This window comes from Octopus sinensis, linkage group LG1 (assembly GCF_006345805.1).
Source record: "Octopus sinensis linkage group LG1, ASM634580v1, whole genome shotgun sequence".
NCBI classification, from domain to species: Eukaryota; Metazoa; Mollusca; class Cephalopoda; order Octopoda; family Octopodidae; genus Octopus; species Octopus sinensis.
The window spans coordinates 78860955-78880150 of record NC_042997.1 but is presented as its reverse complement, the minus strand read 5'-3'; the positions used below and the strand labels follow the sequence as shown (position 1 = coordinate 78880150).

General features: G+C 36.3%; 1 protein-coding gene across 1 annotated transcript; it reads right to left on the bottom strand.

Annotated features, from left to right (window-relative positions):
• Positions 1 to 8247: 8247 nt before the first annotated feature.
• Positions 8248 to 19102, bottom strand: LOC115213071 (small nuclear ribonucleoprotein F). Its single transcript, XM_029781986.2, has 4 exons — positions 18965 to 19102; positions 11191 to 11316; positions 9900 to 9964; positions 8248 to 8364 (listed from the first exon to the last, which is right to left on the bottom strand). The coding sequence occupies exons 1-4, from the start codon at positions 18971 to 18973 to the stop codon at positions 8298 to 8300; spliced, it is 267 nt and encodes an 88-aa protein (XP_029637846.1). The 5' UTR covers positions 18974 to 19102; the 3' UTR covers positions 8248 to 8297.
• Positions 19103 to 19196: the final 94 nt, after the last annotated feature.

The following is a 19196-nucleotide window of genomic DNA, read 5'->3' as shown; positions in this document are numbered from 1 at the left end:
TATATTACCTGGACTTCTCTCTCCTAGGACAAATGCAGCCAGCCCCGCTGCTTATCAACCCACCCACTTAACCGGCTATCTTACGTTTCGTTCTGTCTAGAAATTTGTCACCACCCCTACCAGTTATCTCTTCTCCCAATTCTCCTTCCTCCCTGGTGCTGTTCCCTATATTACCTGCACTCTCTCTTTCTCTATCTCTCTACTGGACAAACGCAACCAGGTTATCTGCCCACCCACTTTACTGGCTATCTTTCGTTTAATTTTCATCTGTCTAGAAACATGCCAACAACTACCCAGGAATTTTCCTTGGCCTTATGAAGTGTAGGAGAAAGCTATTTGGCTGTCCATGTGTGCTTGTGTGTATGTAGGAATGAGTTTGTTTCCTTTCCCTCTTGTGGCACCTTCCATTATACCTGCAATCGTCCTCTACTTTGACAAATGCAACCAGTTAACCTAACATTGAACATTGGAATATCCATATTTCTGCAACACTGCTTAAATCTACATCATTCGATGACCATAATGCTTATGCTTACAACGCTGCTAACACCAGCTCCTACCTCCAGTAGGGGCAACAATCTTAACATGCTTGAATGCTTGTGTGTTGTCAGGTCGGAAGAGAGAACAGATGAAGCATGCCTAAAAAACGAACACCACAACAACCCTCTTCTTTTCAGGTGCTGAATAACATCCCTCATCCCACATTCCCTCCCAGTTTTCAGAGTTGGCACACTGAAAGGTAGGTCTACTGAGATTGTAGAGATGCTTGAAAGGTGGCGGGTTGATGTATGCTGCATACAAGAAGTAAGATGGAGAGGAGCTTCAGCTAGGGTCCTCACAGGCAAGGCACATAGATATAAAGTCTTCTGGCAAGGTAACATGGATGGTGTAGGAGGTGTATGCATACTCCTTGCGGAGAAATGGGTAGATAAGGTCACAAGGGTTGTTAGGGTATGCGATAGAGTGCTAGTCCTGCAGAACAGCACAGCTACAATTATCTCCGCCTACGCTCCACATGCAGGGTTACCAAATGATTAGAAGGACCACTTTTATGATACCTGTCTACAGGTTACCTCAAAGATGAGTGGCAATGACCTCATCTTTGTGGCTGGAGACTTTAATGGGCATGTTGGGCGGGAATCTGGTATCTTCACTGGGGTACATGGTGGCTATAGTATTGACACCCAAAACGATGAGGGAACTAGGTTATTGGAGTTCTGTGATGCATGTAACCTTTTAATCTGCAACACTATCTTTAGGAAGCCAGACAGCCACCTTATAACCTATCAATCAGGGGACTCTGCTAGCCAGATTGATTTCATCCTCACGAGACAGCAGGATGCAGGGCTGCTCTTAAATACAAAGACCCTCCTGGGTGAAGAATATACTGCCGCCACTAGCATAAGCTAGTCATTAGTGACTTTAGGCTTGAGGCCAGAAGGATACCAATCCAAAAAAGGATTTGGAAGCTAAAGAACCCTTCACATGGTAAGAGATTTAGAGACATCCTTATCTAGAAATTTGATGAGAGGGAGGAGCTCCAGACATCGGACATAGAAGCTAGCTGGAAATTCCTACAGGACAGCTTGCTGAGTGCCACAGACCAAGTCTGCGGATGGTGCAAAGTCCCTTCTAGACCTAGATGTTACATGGTGATGGAATAGTACAGTAGACAAAGCCATTAAAGCAAAGAAACAGGCCTGGAAAGCTTCGAAGGGTGGGTGCAGCAGGGAACTGTACTAGACAGCCAGAAGGGAGGCTGGGCAACAGTTATAATTAGACAGGGAGAAGCAGAAAAGAAGTTTGCCAATGTTCAGCCATGCGAGGACCAATGACCTGAAATATTTCAGATTGCAAGATAGTGTGTGAAAGAAAATTGTGATGTCACAGGAAAGAAATGTGTCCGCATGGATGATGGTGCACTTGCTTTTAATGATTCTGAAAAGAAAGAGGCTTGGAGAAGCCATTATGAAAGACTGCTGAATGTGGAGAATGAATGGGAGGAGGAGAGCCTGCCAAATGTTGACCCAGTAGAGGGACCAGCTATCCCTATAGAGAGCTCCCTAGTAGATAAAGCAATTAAGGGTATGAAGCCAGGAAAAGCCCCTGGTCCATCAGGAATCACCACTGAGATGCTTAAAACATCTGGTAATGTGGGCTATGGCCTAGTCACCTGCATTGTAAACCAGGTAGTTCATAATCGAGTCATATCCAATGACTGGCGTAGCAGTACCATAGTCAAATGCTACAAAGGTAAAGGTGATGCTTTTGATAGAAATAACTACAGGGGTATCAAACTGCTGGATCAGGTGATGAAGGTCACAGAGAGGGTCATAACCCATCTCATTAGGGAGAGAGTCTGCTTAGATGAGATGCAGTTCAGTTTTGTGCCAGGTAGAAGCACCACTGATGCCATATTTCTTGTTCAACAACTGCAGGAGAAATACCTAGCTTTTATGTAGCTTCTATGAAAAAAACCCAAGCTAAAATTGTCACAGTATTTTACAAAAACTAGTGCAGCAATATACTAAAATTAAAAGTTTATGGTATTAAGACATTTGTCTACAATCCATACTGAAATTCTGTTGAAGGTGACTTTATCTTTCATATGTTAGGCTAATTAATCAGTATCAATAATATACTGAAGGTGATTCTATTTTCATCAAAGAAACCTCTACATGGTTATTTGTTTTATAAGAAGGAGCAACCTCATTTTCTAGTAATCATATCCACATTTTTGGAAAGGAAGCAACACATTAGATACTGCACTCTTGTATACCACTGAAAAGACAGAATGGTGATGGCTGGAATACTTCTGTAAAACAACTATAACTGGACTTATTACTAGGTCTTTAATTTTTTTGAATGGTCTCATCAAGTGCTCAATTGTAAAAGTCCATCTTGTTGCACATTATGAGGAAGAATAGACTCTCTAACATGCAACCATGTCATTAATAATGCTAACTGCATCAGTTATGAAGTGACAAAATCAGACTCTTGATTTCAGCTTAGCATTTTTGCAGGCTGATGTTCTAAAGACAGCTGTTCTTCAAGCTATTTTCTGATTAATATTCAAAATCACTGGTATGAAAGGTGAAGAAGTGCATCTGAGTTGAAAGATGCATTTTAGTCATGGTACAAGAAAGTCACTCAAATACTGAGTTTGAGAAGAGGAGTGAATGTTTATGACAAAACTTTATTTCTCTAGTATGATACAATTCGGAAATAGGTGGGTATTCTATGGAAATGAATTGTTTGAGAAGGATGTGATTACAGTAGTAATAAAAGAAATTGTACTCATGAGAGTGAAACATTTATGATAGATTGTTAATTAATCCAAAAAATAGAAATACTGTATCCCTAATAGAAATAAAGAAAGTAAGTTCATCATTATCATTTAACAACCATCTTCCATGCTGGTATAGATTGGATAGTTTGACAGGTCCAAAATTCTGTATCATGTTCAAGTGTCTGCTTTTGGCATGGTTTCTACAGTTGGATGCCCTTCCTAATGCTAATCACTTTACAACTGAGTGTTTTCTGCTTTTGGCACCAGCACTAGTGAGGTCACTATGTCGCCTTCAAAACCAAAATCTTTTTTAACTGAGAAGGGTTACAATAGAGTGGAAAGCAGTTTTATGCAATGGGGTGCAAGGTTAAAATGTGAGATAGGGCCAAAATAGAAAAGGTTTCTTGTTGTCAAAGAGTTTCATGGCTACTCCCATTATAGTAAAAAGGGTGGGATTAACTGGGATAGAGATAAAAGTTGTGGTGATGAATTGTCAGGATGGACCCTCAGATGAGGTGAGTGGGTGGGCAGTGTATGGGAGACTGAGAGATAGGGAATGGGTGAGGTGATTATGAAGAACAAGAGTTGCTACTGTCATGAATTAATTGTGCTATGATTCTGTCACCTTTATAACCCGAGGTAAAACAATAAGCTAAGAGGGGCTGAACCCCCCCCCCACCCCCGAGGTGGCCAGTTGCACCATTTGAGACCACTTGAATGAACAATAATAGGAAATATCTTGAAGTGAAAATCTTCTTTGAAGTTAAATATTATCAAAGCTTAAATCCAAGAAAGATTCCATATCATTTCCTAAGTTAGGAACATTTTAAAGTCTTCAATGAGCTGATCATCATTAAAAAAGGGAGGGGAAAAAAAAAAAAAGAACTGGATTGCACAAAATGTTTTTTGTCCTCATTGAAGCGACTTAGTAGCTGCAATGATATAAGAGATATTTTAGCTGCACAGATCACCAGAGGTTCACTCAAAAACTGACAATTCCTCACTTGTAGCTTTATGTTATCTTCTAAGTAATGAGGTAAAAAAAAAAAAAAATCAGCAAGGAAGTTCAAATAGAATAGATGAAAGAACATAAATAGAACTGAGAATGTCCAACCTACAGAGAGCCTTTCTGCAAGTCACAAGTGTTTTATATTTAACAACATTTAATTTTTAAGACTTCAAATTTGTTGAAAATACCTCCATTGATACTGATATGATGCACTGCTTAAACTAAAGGTTAGAACTGAAAAATCTCAGAAGACACCACCAATGTTGCTGTGCGACTATCTTTGGAAAGGTTTACATATAGAGGTGGACTTATGATTTTCCCCCATGTTAGTTATGCAATTTGTAACTGCCGTATTTTAACATGTATAAGGAACCTTCTAATTTTTTGGGTTTAAAATTTGGAAAAAAGGTTTTGTAAGAGATTATAATACTATCCATGTATAAGAAACTCCCATATTTTTTAACTTAATTTTTGAAAAAAAAAAGTTTCCTTATACACGTTAAAATACAGTAATTTTAAAGTTTTGTAAGTTAAATGATTAGGAACATTTGTGATCCACACTAATGTTTCCAGATCAGATCTAAGAAGCTCCGGGCAATATTGCATGTGGAAACTAAAAAGAACCCAGTTTCCAGTGCTTTGTTGTAGGTGTAGCCATGGCTCTGTGGTAAGAAATTTACTAAGTACTGGGGTTGATTTATTTGACTAAAAATTCTTCAAAGTGGTACCTCAGCCTAGCCGCATACTAATAATTAAAACAAGTAACGGATAAAAGATGACTTGCAGTTCTGTTGAACATTCTCATCAGATTACAAACTGGAGATACATCCACTAACACTGCTGACAAGATTCTTAAAAATAGTAGGAGCATGATTGAAATTGGTTTTGATGTAAATGACTCTCTTAGTTTCCATATGGTTTGTATTTGCATGTGCCAAAATTTAATCTTGTGTAGGAAGTTGAATGCTATTACACTGTGAAAATGATATTAAAGTTTTTTTCAATGAACCGATTAACTTTTTTTTTCCTTATTCTATCCAGTTTCTGTCAGTTTATATTATTAGAAACAGCTGGTCTATCATTTCTGCTCAAGCAGAAATCTGGTGATAATCAGATTTAAATTTTATCAATACCATAGAAGAAATTTATATATATATATATATATATATATTATATATATATATAAAAGAAAAAAATGATTTCAGATTCTATTAACTGGAACCTATAGAAGTTCATGTCATTCCATTACTGCTTTATCAACTGACCATATTGTAATTATTTCTACCCACATCTAAGAAATTAAATTTAATAGGATGTAAATTAGACAGAATGGTAATAAATTATACACACACACAATTAAGTATTGAGAGAATTTATAAATAAATTTTCATTTGCATATTTAATAAATGTGTATTTAGCATTGCAATGCAAAAAAATTCTGGAGCTAAACAATTGGCATACAGTATGGTAGAAATACCTGAAAGTAGATGAGTGGATAAGCACTTTCCCTTGTGAAATTCTCTTTTAGTGTCATGACAGAGTTAGGCTTTTATTTTGGCGGGGATTCTGTTGGGAATGTTTTAATATTATTCCTTTTGCCTTTAGAAGAATTTGTTGTCTGTGTATCCTGGTGAGATCTTTTGCTTTGCAGTGTTGCCTGAACATAGTTTTTAACCATATGAGTTTTCTTGCCATTTGCTTTGCCAATTTCTATTTTAGTTTACAAGTTAGATTGATATTGACGATAGCATGCATTGAATCTTTTGATATAATTTAGGTAATGTACATACCAACTACCAATTTCTGTGGCTTTTTGTTCTTCAGTTTGAGTCTATTAACTAATATAAGTTTATTGTACAGTGTGTGGCAGTATGAATGTGAAAATTTTGGATTTTTGTAAAAATGAACAAGGACAGTTTATTTTTGTATTCAATGGAGTATTTACAATTTATGTACAGACATGTACGTGTGTGTATGCATATATAGAAGATTGCTTTTGTACAGAAGTCAAACAATTTCAAAGATATTATGTTTCTATTCTTTGGAGTGAAAAAAAGAGATGGGCAACAATTTATATCTGAAATTTCATGGCATACACTCACCAATAATGAACTTTTAATTCCACAGACCTGTGTAGTTCTAGGTTCAACCTCAAATTGACCAATGCCTTGTGAGTGAAATTTGATAAACAGACATTGTGTGGAAGCCCCTCCATGCTTTTGCTAATTGTGCTAGATAGTCATCTTGGCCTCACATACGACAAAAAAAAAAAAAATCTAAAAGGGAGAGATGGCAGCACTAGAACTCACCAGATACTGATTTGGTCCAAGACTCGAACCCACAACATTATGATCATGAGCCCCAAAACACCTTCAAATATACAAGCTGTATTTACTGGTCTCCCATTATGTCAAATGGGTAACATATTTTATTAAATGGTTGAGTTTTGGGAGTGGTTTTCTTCTTGAAGTTGCTGCAGCCCAAAATGTGTCTCACAATGCTGCACCACAAATCTTTGTCTTCTTTTATAGGTCTTCAATTTAATGTTGTGTCTTTGCCAGTGACATCAATACAGTTGTCTGTTCTCTAGTATGGTAATGAAGTCTCCAGAATATAACATCTGAATGACCTGTTATTCAGTATGATAGCAGTGGCTAGCAAAACCCTATACTGATTGTGGAATGTATCTATAAGCCTTCTTTTTGCTCTTGTGGTTATGCTAAGTTTTGAGTCCTAGTAAGAACAAAGTAGTCTTTCATAGCCAAGGTTTTGGCTCCATAGAGAATGATCTGTACATAACTTCAAGAAGGTAACCTTGATTTTGAAATACTTGTTTGACATATTTTTTTTAAGCTTACATGTACTCAATTCAAGACATAAGTTCCAAAATGGTCACAGTCAAATAAAAGAATACAACCAGATACAAGTTTTTTGGTTAAGAAGTATTACTGACTACAAGTTCAGGGCTTATTAAAACTACTTGCATACTTGACCACACCACATAAAAAAAAAGGCACTACAATTTCTGGTGCCCAGAAGAAGTCTTTTTTGGTACTCAATTTCTTGCAAATTATTGTAGCATTAAGATTACTAAGAATTCCTAAAACAAAATGCGCAGATGTCTCAAACAATATAGGATTAAGACGTGCCGGTGGCACGTAAAAAGCACCATCCGTTCGTGGCTGTTGCCAGCCTCGCCTGGCACCTGTGCCGGTGGCACATAAAAAGCACCCACTACACTCACGGAGTGGTTGGTGTTAGGAAGGGCATCCAGCCGTAGAAACATTGCCAGATCAGACTAGGCCTGATGCAGCCTTCTGGCTTCCCAGACCCCAGTTGAACCGTCCAACCCATGCTAGCATGGAAAGCGGACGCTAAACGATGATGATGATGTCAAACTACTCACCATGGGTTTATAAATCCAGATTTTAATAAAATTTAAAAAAAAAATTCTAATTTAACCACACTATGGTCATTTTTTCCTAATGCTAGGAGTTATAGAAATAAACTCCCTTTTCATGAGTTAAATGTGCAGTCACTCCCCCTTTATACTTAAATCCCTGATTGACTAATGTGGTTTACCTAATTGAATAAAAACAAGTCTGAGTTAACAGTAGGAAGGGTATTTAACTGAAAACTTTTGTTCCAGTAAGTTAAACTTCCATCTGATAAGCAAGGAAAATTGAATGCAAAGACAGTAGGAATATGAACATCTATGTTATAGTAAACAAACTACTATGTAGCCATATCATTAAAAGGGGAGCAATAACCTCCACCAGCCTAATATGCAATAGATTTTCAAGAAAAACCATATGGAGAGTTGTTTCTATTATAGAAATGTTTTTGAAAATGGGGACGAAAATAAATTCCTCATTATCAATTCTTTGATGTCAAATTTTCCTTACATGAACTTGAGATTAATGCAATTAAAGAATAAACAAATACAAAGTTAAAAGAAGAAATAAAAATGAATTTATGGACAAAATAATGAAAAAAGATTCAATCTTTCATCTCTCCCTCTTCGTCTTCTTCCTCTACTCCTCTTATATATAAAACATTGTTGCATCTGAAACAAAATATTATGTCAAAATCAGAAAGAAATTCCTTTAGTTATATATAAAATACATAAATAAGAAAATTCAGAATGAATATAGAATGGAATAACTTTAAACTAATAAAAAATTACAAAATGCAACTTTTGGATTTAAAGTTTAAAAAAAAAAAAACTCTTAAAAACAACAAATTTCACATATATTTTAAAGTTGAAACTGTAAGCAATATCAAAGTTTGCAAACTTTTGATTGTAATATATAACAAATATTCTCTTATTAATTACTGATAATTCGTGAAGCTACCAAAGATAAACTCACACTTGCAAGAGTGATTCAGAAGTTAGTTTAGCCTTGCAGCTTTAGGTTCAGTCCTACTGTGACATATTAAGTGTCATCTACTCTAGCCCAAGGCTGAGCAATGCCTTGAGTGAATTTAGTAGGCAAAACCTGTATGAAGCATGTTATGTGTGTGTGAATATTTACATTCTGCACTTCATATGAAAAAGTACTGAACTAGAAACAGTGATACAGTTCTATATTTAAGAGATGAAGAATTATGTACATTATTTACATTCGATGGATATTTGTACTCATCTTGTTAGTTGTTAATACAACGTTTCGTCTGATATACTCTCCAGCCTTCATCAGGTGTCTTGGGGAAATTTCAAACCTGGGTTCTCATTCCTAAGGTACTTTACGATATTATTATTATTGTTCAGGTCACTGCTTGGAATGGAACTCGGAATCTTGGGGTTAGTAGTCCGCACTCTTAACTACTACGCCACACGCCAGTGATGTTTGTTGACGTTGTGTCTCTCTGTTTTCAAAGATAAATGGAACGAACATCCCTTATTTGAAAAACAGGTTAAATGTTAGGCATTGGCTGGCCTGATCCTCAAGTAGAAACCACTTACCCAAGGTATGTGCATGACACATACCACATGGTTACAAAATGACCTCTGTAATGTCACAACCTGCATCTTGTATATGTCATCATTTTTACACAGGTCTCAAAGATGAAGCTCGTCATGGCCACTCATTTCTTTTATGAGGCTTAGCCCGAGATCAGTTTCCATCACTTTAAATCTGCCTCTTTCAAATGTTATAATTACTTGGATCATTTACAACTTCTTTTTTCAACTGTCCTTTACCATAAAGAACATCCAAATTAAAACATGAGTTTTAATTTGGTATTGTTCATGCTATGTTGAGTATAGTACAAGACTTTTCTAGATTCTATCTGTGTGCTATTGAAGGAGACTAGAGTAATCAAAGGTGACACGTAGGTTCAGCCATTTTGTTAGGTTGAAGTAAATTGAAAAGTTTTTATACTTGGCTATTCAGTTATCTGGTGGTGAGACAGGTAGTGTGAAGGTGAATTTAGTTCTTGATATCCAAGTGTGAGTGGATTCTATTGCCACCAGCAATCTTGAGAGTAAAGCTAGTATATAAAGACTGGACAACAGTCTATGATAGCCACAACACTTTGGTTAATTGAAAATGTATAAAGTAATTAAAAAATAAAACAATTCAATATAAAGTGACTTGCCTCAAAAACACTTCTCCTAAATTTCCAGCTAATGCTCCATCAATATACTCTTCAGTGTTGGCCAACTGTGAATATCAAAATTATTCTTTAGTAACATTTTCTAAAAAAACATTCTTTCTTAAAGGGGAATAAAAAACACCCCAAGGCTTAAAGTTTATAATTTTCAATAGCCTGAACTATGAAACAGTGAAACCTACCAACAAACAAATTTAACTTCAGATGCTATTAGCTGACTGAGAGTTGGATTCAGTTACCACAGCCAAGGCACAGAACTTTGATTGGAAAGCCACTACATGGTCACTCAATTTGCTGGGAATAACAGCCAAATCTTCAGACTACTGTCTGAAATAAGGAAATGTCACATTAGACAATAGTCCTAAAACCTCTGAAAAGATAGGGTCTACTTGAGCAGAGCTAATCTACAATTAAATTTGTTTGAATTAACCCAAAATATGTACCTATTTCTTTATTACCCACAAGGGGCTAAACATAGAGGGGACAAACAAGGACAGACATAGGTATTAAGTCGATTACATCGACCCCAGTGCTTAACTGGTACTTAATTTATCGACCCCAAAAGGATGAAAGGCAAAGTCGACCTCGGCGGAATTTGAACTCACAACGTAACGGCAGCTGAAATAACGCTAAGCATTTCGCCCGATCTGCTAACGATTCTGCCAGCTCGCCGCCTTAATATGTACCACGAGTAGGTATAATCCACTGTTGTAAACAATGAGAACAATGCATAATTAAAATTTGTGTGGTGAACCTTTTAGCACTCTTAGGTGTTCATACTGATAAAAGAGCACATATGGCCACTGTTCAATCAATACAATTATGAGCCAAACTTCTATCTGGTAACTTGATTGGTAGCCAAATTTCCATTAAATTAAACCCTATAGTGTGGGAAAGGCAGACAGAGATAATGTAATCCTGAATAGGAAATGTTTGCTATGATCATGACTGGAATCACTATCATTTTAACATCCACTTTTGCATGGGTCAGATGGAATTTGTTGAGGCTGCTCTTAATAATACATTTGCTGTCAGTGATGATCCAGGACTAAATAACAATCAAATTGATTGCCACTATGCCATGGTGTGATTACCACTATGACTTGGTGTGAAACTAATAAGGCCTTATTCAAATTGTAATCACTTACATAACATGGAGAATTACATGTGTAAGGAATTTTACATTCTTTACAAAACATTTGTTCTCCATTTGATTTTTAAAACCAATTGGTGAATTACTAGTATTGCAGTTCAAAGAATGGGAAAACAGTCTTACCTGTAAGTTCATGTACCCATCTATAGATACAAGATAACCTTTATATTCCATGCCCCATTTTAATTTTATTATGACTGGTTTTCCTGTTAAGCCATTTAAAAATGGTTTGGGGTTAATTGGCATAGTCTAAAGAAAAGAAACAAAGCAAAAACAAGAACTAAGTTACAACTGAGAACAAAATTTTAAATCAACATATTTCTAAATATAAGCATATTTACCTCTGAGGAGCTTATATGTAGAATGGAGTTAGCAAAAGTAAATACATATGCTGTTATATAGCAAAGTGAAATTACCCCACCCCTCAGCATAGGTTACTTGAGAGTGACTTTAAACTGCAGGCATGAATGATTTCAAGTTGCAAGCCAGTTTAGAAAAGGATCAAGAAGTTTAAGGATCCTCTGAATAGTCAGAGGTTTAGGGACATCTTAAGCAAAGTATTTGATGAGAAGGAGGAGGAATTACAGATTTGCAATATAGAGGATAACTGGGAGTTCCTATGAGACAACTTACTGAGGGCCACGGACCAAATTTGTGGGTGATGTAAAGTTCCAACCAGACCTAGTATAGCATGGTGGTGGAACAATGTAGTTGACAGGGCCATTAAAGCAAAGAAACATGTGTGGAAGGACTGGAAGGTTGGTGGTAGCAAGGAGCTATATCAGGCAGCTAGGAAGCAGGTATACTTAGCCAGGGATGAACCAGAAAAGAAGTTTGCCAATGTTCTGCAATGTGAGGAGCAGTGGCTTGAAATGTTTCAGTTTGTAAGACAGTGTGCCAGGGAAAATTGCAATGTTGTGGGAGAGAAGTGTGTTTGCATTAATGATGGTTCACTTGCAGTTAGTGACTCTGCAAAGAAAGAGGCTTGGAAGTGCCACTATGAAAGGCTACTAAATGTAGAGAACTCACGTGAGAAGGGGAGCCTACCTAATGTTGATCCAACAGAATGACCAGCAATCTGAATATACAGTAGCGTTGTAGACAAAGCCATACAGGATATGAAGACAGGGAAAGCCCCCAGCCCAACGGGAATCACCGCTGAGATGCTTAAAATATCTGGTAGTATGGGTTATGGTCTAGTCACTTGTAGAATTAATCAGGTGGCACACGAAGGAGTCATACCCAATGAGTGGTGCAGCAGCATCACAGTCAACTGCTACAAAGGTAAAGGTGATGCCTTAGATAGAAATAATTACAGAGGTATCAAATTGTTAGATCAGGTGATGAAAGTCACAGAGAGGGTCATAGCCTGACTAATTAGGGAGAGAGTTAGTCTAGATGAGAAGCAGTTTAGCTTTGTGTCAGGGAGAAGCACCACCGATGCTATATTTCTGGTAAGGCAGCTATAGGAGAAATACCTAGTCAAAGATAAACTTCTGTACTTGGCTTTTGTTGACATGGAGAAAGCCTTTGACAGGGTCCCCTGATCCCTTATCTAGTTGGTAAGAGCTATGTACAGAGATGCTGTCAGTAATGTGAGGGCTGGCAAAGAGTACAGCACGAATTCAGGGTACAAGTAGGAGTACACCAAGGATCAGTTCAGCCCTCTCTTGTTCAACATAGTCCTCCAGGCAAAAACAGAGGAATTTAAGATGGGTTGTCCCTGGGAGCTCCTCTATGCAGATGACCTTGTTCCTATAGCTTAATCACTACCAGAACTAGAAGAAATTTCAGATGTGAAAGCAAGGTCTGGAATTGAAGGGCCTTAGGGAGTGACACTTCTTCACACAGCTCTCCTCGTCCATATGTAACACATGACCATACCAGCACAGTCATCTCTCTTGCACATATCTGATGCTTCTTATGTCCAACATTTCTCTCAGGGTGCTTACACTCTGTCGGGTAAGCACAGAAATGCAAAGGTCATGAGACAGACTTAAAATGGAAATTCATGCTCAATCTTCATTTTGTTCTAGACGACAATTTGTTATAGGGTTAAACTTTGAGAAGTTTTGGAATAGCCCCTATGCCTTATGGAAAAGGACATGGAAATAGGAGCAAGAATGTAAGAAAAAAAAAAAAGAGAACCATTTTGTTTTGTAATTCCATTGTGAGAGCCGCAGGTATAGTAAGAGAAATGAAGGGAAAGAAATCCCCCCCCAAACCCTATTCGTTTCTCTTTCCAATCAATAATTTTATGTTGTTGAATAAGATTGCTAAGAACTGTGTTAAGTAAGATAAAAAATCTCAATCATGTGATAAAGTATAAATTCGGGCTTTATTTACAAAGAGAAACAGAAAATTCTAAACTTTAAAAATCGGCAATGATTGGTAATGAAATAGAACTGAAAGGCATTCCATGTAAGAAAATAATCAAAGTGCATTTGATTTATTTTATATCCTTTTAAAAATTAATAAAATGATACAGAAAGTAATATCTAGTGTATCAGATAATTGCAGTGAATATGTTTCTGTGGTTGTTCCTGTAAATAAGTTTTAAAAAGATTTTTAAGTGCCTTGCACCGCACAATATTTACTCTCTATAGAACACCATGTTCTTTTGCAATTGAATGAAAAAACTTCAGTTATACTTTAATCCAGTTTGTATCACTGGTGATTTTGCCATTTTATATGCACAAAGATCGAAAGATTACCAAGTAATCTTTCGATCTTTGAAATCTATTAATAAATGTAACTGAAAGGAAACTGCACAGCCTGCAAGAAATACTAGTCAAATACCCCCTCAAATCACACCTTACCATCTAAAAAACAAACAAACATAAATGAAGACTGCATTGAATAATGGACGAAAAAATTCTTTGCTGGCCACCAAATTAAATAACACTAGGTAGTTTAAGAAAGTAAAAGTGAATATTTAAGCTAAAATAATAAAAAAAAAACACCCCTCAGTTTAACATATATCAATGTACTCTGGGGTTTTGAATATCGCCCCCATCCCCACACTAAGCAGTGCTTTTTCCACTACCACCGCTTATTAATATTTCAGATTTTTTTGATCCCCACCGCAACTTTTACTCCAACCCTCCCCACTTATTAAATTTTGCTAATCTATCTATGGTGAAATTTTATTTCACATTAAAAATATTATATATAGGTGCAGGCATAGCTGTGTGGTAAGTAGCTTGATACCAACCACATGGTTCTAGGTTTAGTCCCACTGCGTGGAACCTTGGGCCAGTGTCTTCTACTATAGCCTCGGGCTGACCAAAGCCATGTAAGTGGATTTGGTAGATGGAAACTGAAAGAAGCCCATCGTATATATATGTATGTTTGTACCCCACTCCATCATCGCTTGACAACCAATGTTGGTGTGCCTACATCCCTGTAACTTAGCGGTTTGGCAAAAGAGACCGATAGGATAAGTACTAGGCTTACAAAGAATAAGTCCTGGGGGCGATTTGTTTGACTACAGGCAGTACTCCAGCACGGCCACAGTCAAATGACTGAAACAAATAAAAGAATAGAATATATATGACAAAAAAAAAACGAACAATACAAGTAATGCCACATGTTATAAAATAAATAGGATATATAAACTAAATAACTAATTCCGGTTTTAGGAAAAAAAATCAAGGGTGATAGCCTAGAAAATTTTAAATAATGATTTCTCATTTAGACACACTGTCAACAATTTGTGGAAAGGGACAAGTGGATTAAAGCGGACCAATACATTACTGGTGCTTTATTTTATTGACCCCAAAGAGATGAAAGGTAAAGCTAACCTTAGCGCGATTGAACTCAGAACATAATGGGCCATAACTATGCTTCAAGGAACATTGCCTGATGCTTAGGTACAAGGCCAGCAATTTAAAGGGAAGGGGAAAGTTGATTAAACTGATTCCCATTACTAGTACAAAGCAAAGCCTGGGGAATCCATTATTATTTTGACTGACACAAATTGTGAATCAGCATGACCAAAAAAAAAAAAAAAAAAAAAAAAAAAAAAAAAGACAGGAATTGGAAGAAAACCTGGAGTGTTCTATTTGTTTTCATAACACATAGAAGAAAAATATTTATTCACAGAATATATGTAGCCAACATTCCTGCTCGTCAGCCTTCAACATTTCAGGGCATTGATAACCCCTTCAACCTTAAGAAGATCAATCATATCGAGACACAAGACACCTGCTTCAGGATACATAGAAAACAAGGAAATTGTCAGAAAATATTCTTTACAACCAGCCAGAGTTTATAAAAACTTGAGGCTGGACAACTGCCCCAGTCTGTAACATACACAAGAGTTTACTGCTATTCCACACTATAGTCAACAAATCATTTTCAATTTCTCATCGATTTCACTACCAATCATCAACACAAATTCCATGCAAAATAAGAACTTCAATGATAAATAGTTTATGCTTACAGGACAAGCTTTTTACAGAATAAGGATTTAACAACATGAGTAATTTCTCTTTGAACTTTTTTTCATAACATCATGGAACAGAAAAGAGTATTCCATGATGTGACATGGAAATTATTCTATAGGAGAAAAGCAAGCACTTGCTATCATGGTGAATAAATGCAAAAAGGAATATGATTTTGAATTATAGCAAATGAAAGGGAAAACTCATTGGGATGCTAAAAGGAAACGCCATGTCCCAAACACCCTGAAACAGGGATGTCTCGCCAAAGCAGTTCATTTGTTTTAATCGAATTTAGCCAGTATCAAAAACTCTGATTGACCATTTGATTCTGCTGTTAAAGTAGTCAAATGCTACCATGAAAAGTATTTGAAAGCTGAACTTGACAGCGCTGAAAATAAATCCAAAGAAACGTTTCAGAGTCGCTGGAGAAGGTCATAAAACAAAAGCACCAGGCGTGAGAGATGCCTTGTTTGAATGGTTTGTGAATGTTAGAACATTGCTGCATGTGAGATTATCACAAGCTCTTTTCCTATTATAGGCTGAGAAATTTTATGAGGAGTGGATTTGCCAACACCCAGACACATCAACTGATGAAAAACTGTTTTTCAAAAAGCTGGATGAAAGGTTGGCAAAAAAAGTATAGGGTATCACTGAAATTTCCAAACAAATGCATTTCAATCTCCAAAGTGCAATGTGTTGAGTGCATTCAGGATAATTTGAAGAACATATGAAGTGTGCATTGTTATTTCCTTGACAAACTTGGAATAGATCCTAATTATCAAAGGAATGAAAGCAGCGGACAAGCTACCTTATCTTTCAGAAATCAAGATATGTCCGTCAAAGAAAACCACCATTTGTCTAGGGAACATATCAGTGTTCACCCAGATTAGCAACGATACCAAAATCAATCTTATCCCAGAGTTTGTATTTAAAGGAACTGCAAAAAGACCACCACTACTGAATGCGCTGCCTACAATGAAATATCAATGGTTTCCTAAAGGTTCTTATAGATTAGAACAGCTGCTCTGTACTATTGAAAAACCTTCCAAACCGATTCAATGTTTTCACATGCAAACTTTGCTATTTATGTGCTCAGTGATTACATGGTGTATTTGAAGCTGGAGGTGAGAGATACCCTCTGGAAAAAGGGTTATGCACTGGTCATCATTGACAGTGATATCACTGGATTTGTTCAAGTTGATAACACGCATATGCACAAACAACTGAAAGCAAAATATCACAAAATAGAGAAAGCAAAGATGCTAGAAAAGATAGTTCAAACTCTGAATAAAATACTCACGCCCAATCGATCTGAGATGATGTAAATGCTACATCAAGCACATGCAGATTGCAAGATTGATGTCAAAGCTGCTTTCAAGTTGATGTGGGCTACAAAAGCTTTTGATGGTTCTGAAGATTATAAGGTGTCAGACTGAATCATTCACCTCATCGTTCTCTCAATGCGAGAATTTCGTCTATAGTTGATGTCAAAACCCTGCCCAAATACTATTCAGAGTCGTTAAGAACTTAATTCCACCAAAAGGGGTTAAGCTTGCAAACAATATTGAAAGCTCAAAACTATTTGATAGTGACGGCATTGAGGAAAAAGCTGCTGAAAGTGAGCCATCTGGGAATATTTTGGTGGTGATTGACCCACCCGGAGAAATCTCCATGGAGGTTTCGCAGGAGCCAAAGCATGGTCGGTCAAACACGATGACGGGAGGCTCTATCTCTCTTGCACGAATCAGTAGTGATGAACAGGGTAATAAAGATGCCCTGTTCCTTGAAAAAATACAGAAGGATGAAAACAAAACCTCTACACTTTTCTTGCCATATCGAAGCAAACTCATGTCAACTGTCAGTGAAGCTCGGCGATCTGTAAAGAAGCGAATATCAAAAGCGAGAAACCTGCAGAGGGACAGTGACGAAAAAATCACGAGTCTATAATCTACCTATTTACAGAGTGCTGTTATATTATGTATAGTATAATAAATACTGCAAGTTCATGAAATGGTAATTATACTCATTTCATTGTTTTACTTTTCTTTTCTTTTTAAGACATGTTGTTTGTATCAATATCTGTTTAGTCCACAGCATTAAAAAAAAAATCCCATAATTACCACAATTAACAAATGTCTTAATTTTATTATCCAAATGTATATCTTAACTAAAGTGAACGTTTGAAGCACAGGTATGTGCTAATTTCACTTACCTCTTAATTTATTTTGCTTCGTTGTGTCGTTATATGTGCTTTAAGATACCTTCTTCCTAATTTTCGTACATACACTATACAGTTACTGATCCCCACTCACCTGCTTATATGACTTTAAGTAAATATCCAACCCACCGGCTTATTCCAGTACCCTACTATTATTTGGAACCCGAGAATAAATAACTGGTTTTAAAATAAATCAAAGGAGGCAACTTTGAAAATTTTAAAATTTTATAGTTACCACTGTACAATTACCGATTTCCCACCCACCCGCTTATAAGAATTTAAGCAAATGTCCAACCCACCTGCTTATTCCAACCCCTGAGGGTAGGTAATTGTCCAGGTTAGGTTAGTGAAAAAAGTAAGGGGACATAACTTAACACACCACGGTATGATACTTTACTCACTCGTGTCACCCCTCGTCAGCTTTATCTGTTATTTACAACTGATTTCTAGCTTCGCTTTGGAGGAAATATATACTCAACTTATAAAACTATCTATTTGTATCTCTCACATATAAATCTGTATTTCTGACTGGTTATTTAGCTATCACTTCTTACTTGCTTTCTTCTTTCCTTTCATTGCAGCTAAAAGTACGTCTCAAAAAAGATGTAAAATAAACAAGAACTGAGAAAAAACAAAAACAACTGAAACTAAAATCAAAGTTACCAATATTGTCAACAACACGTTTTGATTTTACGAATGTAAACTGAACAATTACCCTTAATGTATATACGAGGTAAAAAGTTCTTCCCTTGTGCTAATGTTGGACAGCGGAACTTTATAGTCATCATCCAGTTTCTATTAGTTGAATATGAATATTTTGTCATCCACCAAATTGTACAATCATTTTTATCGAAGCTATTCTGTACGCGTGCAGAACCCTGGAAGGTTCAACGCTAATGTCGACTTCGGCAGGATTTGAACTCAGAACGTAAAAGGATATAACTTAAAACCGCAGTGTTTTGACCGCCGCTTTCAATGACTCCATTAACGATCTTTATTAAGTTTTAAGCTTTGTAATACACATATATGGAATAGAATATTCAATATAAAAATACTGTAAACATAAATATTAAATTCGTGAAGAGACATACAAAGATAGTGTTGAATGAACACGATGGAAGGCTAGAATTTGGCAAACACAAATATTCCGTAAAGATATATATAAAAAAAACTTTCTCAAATGTATAAGAACCTTATTGTTTAATTATCAAAATTATATAAAGCTTATACTTACCGCGGCCATGGTTACTGTTTTAAATAGTTATTTGGACACGAAATTCACAAAAGTCGGTAAAAGTGGAACACCGCCAATTCCTAATGAAGCACACATGCGCATGATATAAGTTATTTTCTGCTGAGTAGTATTTAAAAAATTAATTAATAAATTTTAAAAGTATTTTCCCAACAATTATTTCATGATAAATTATTACATGATAAATATTATAAAATAATTTTGTATTCAATTA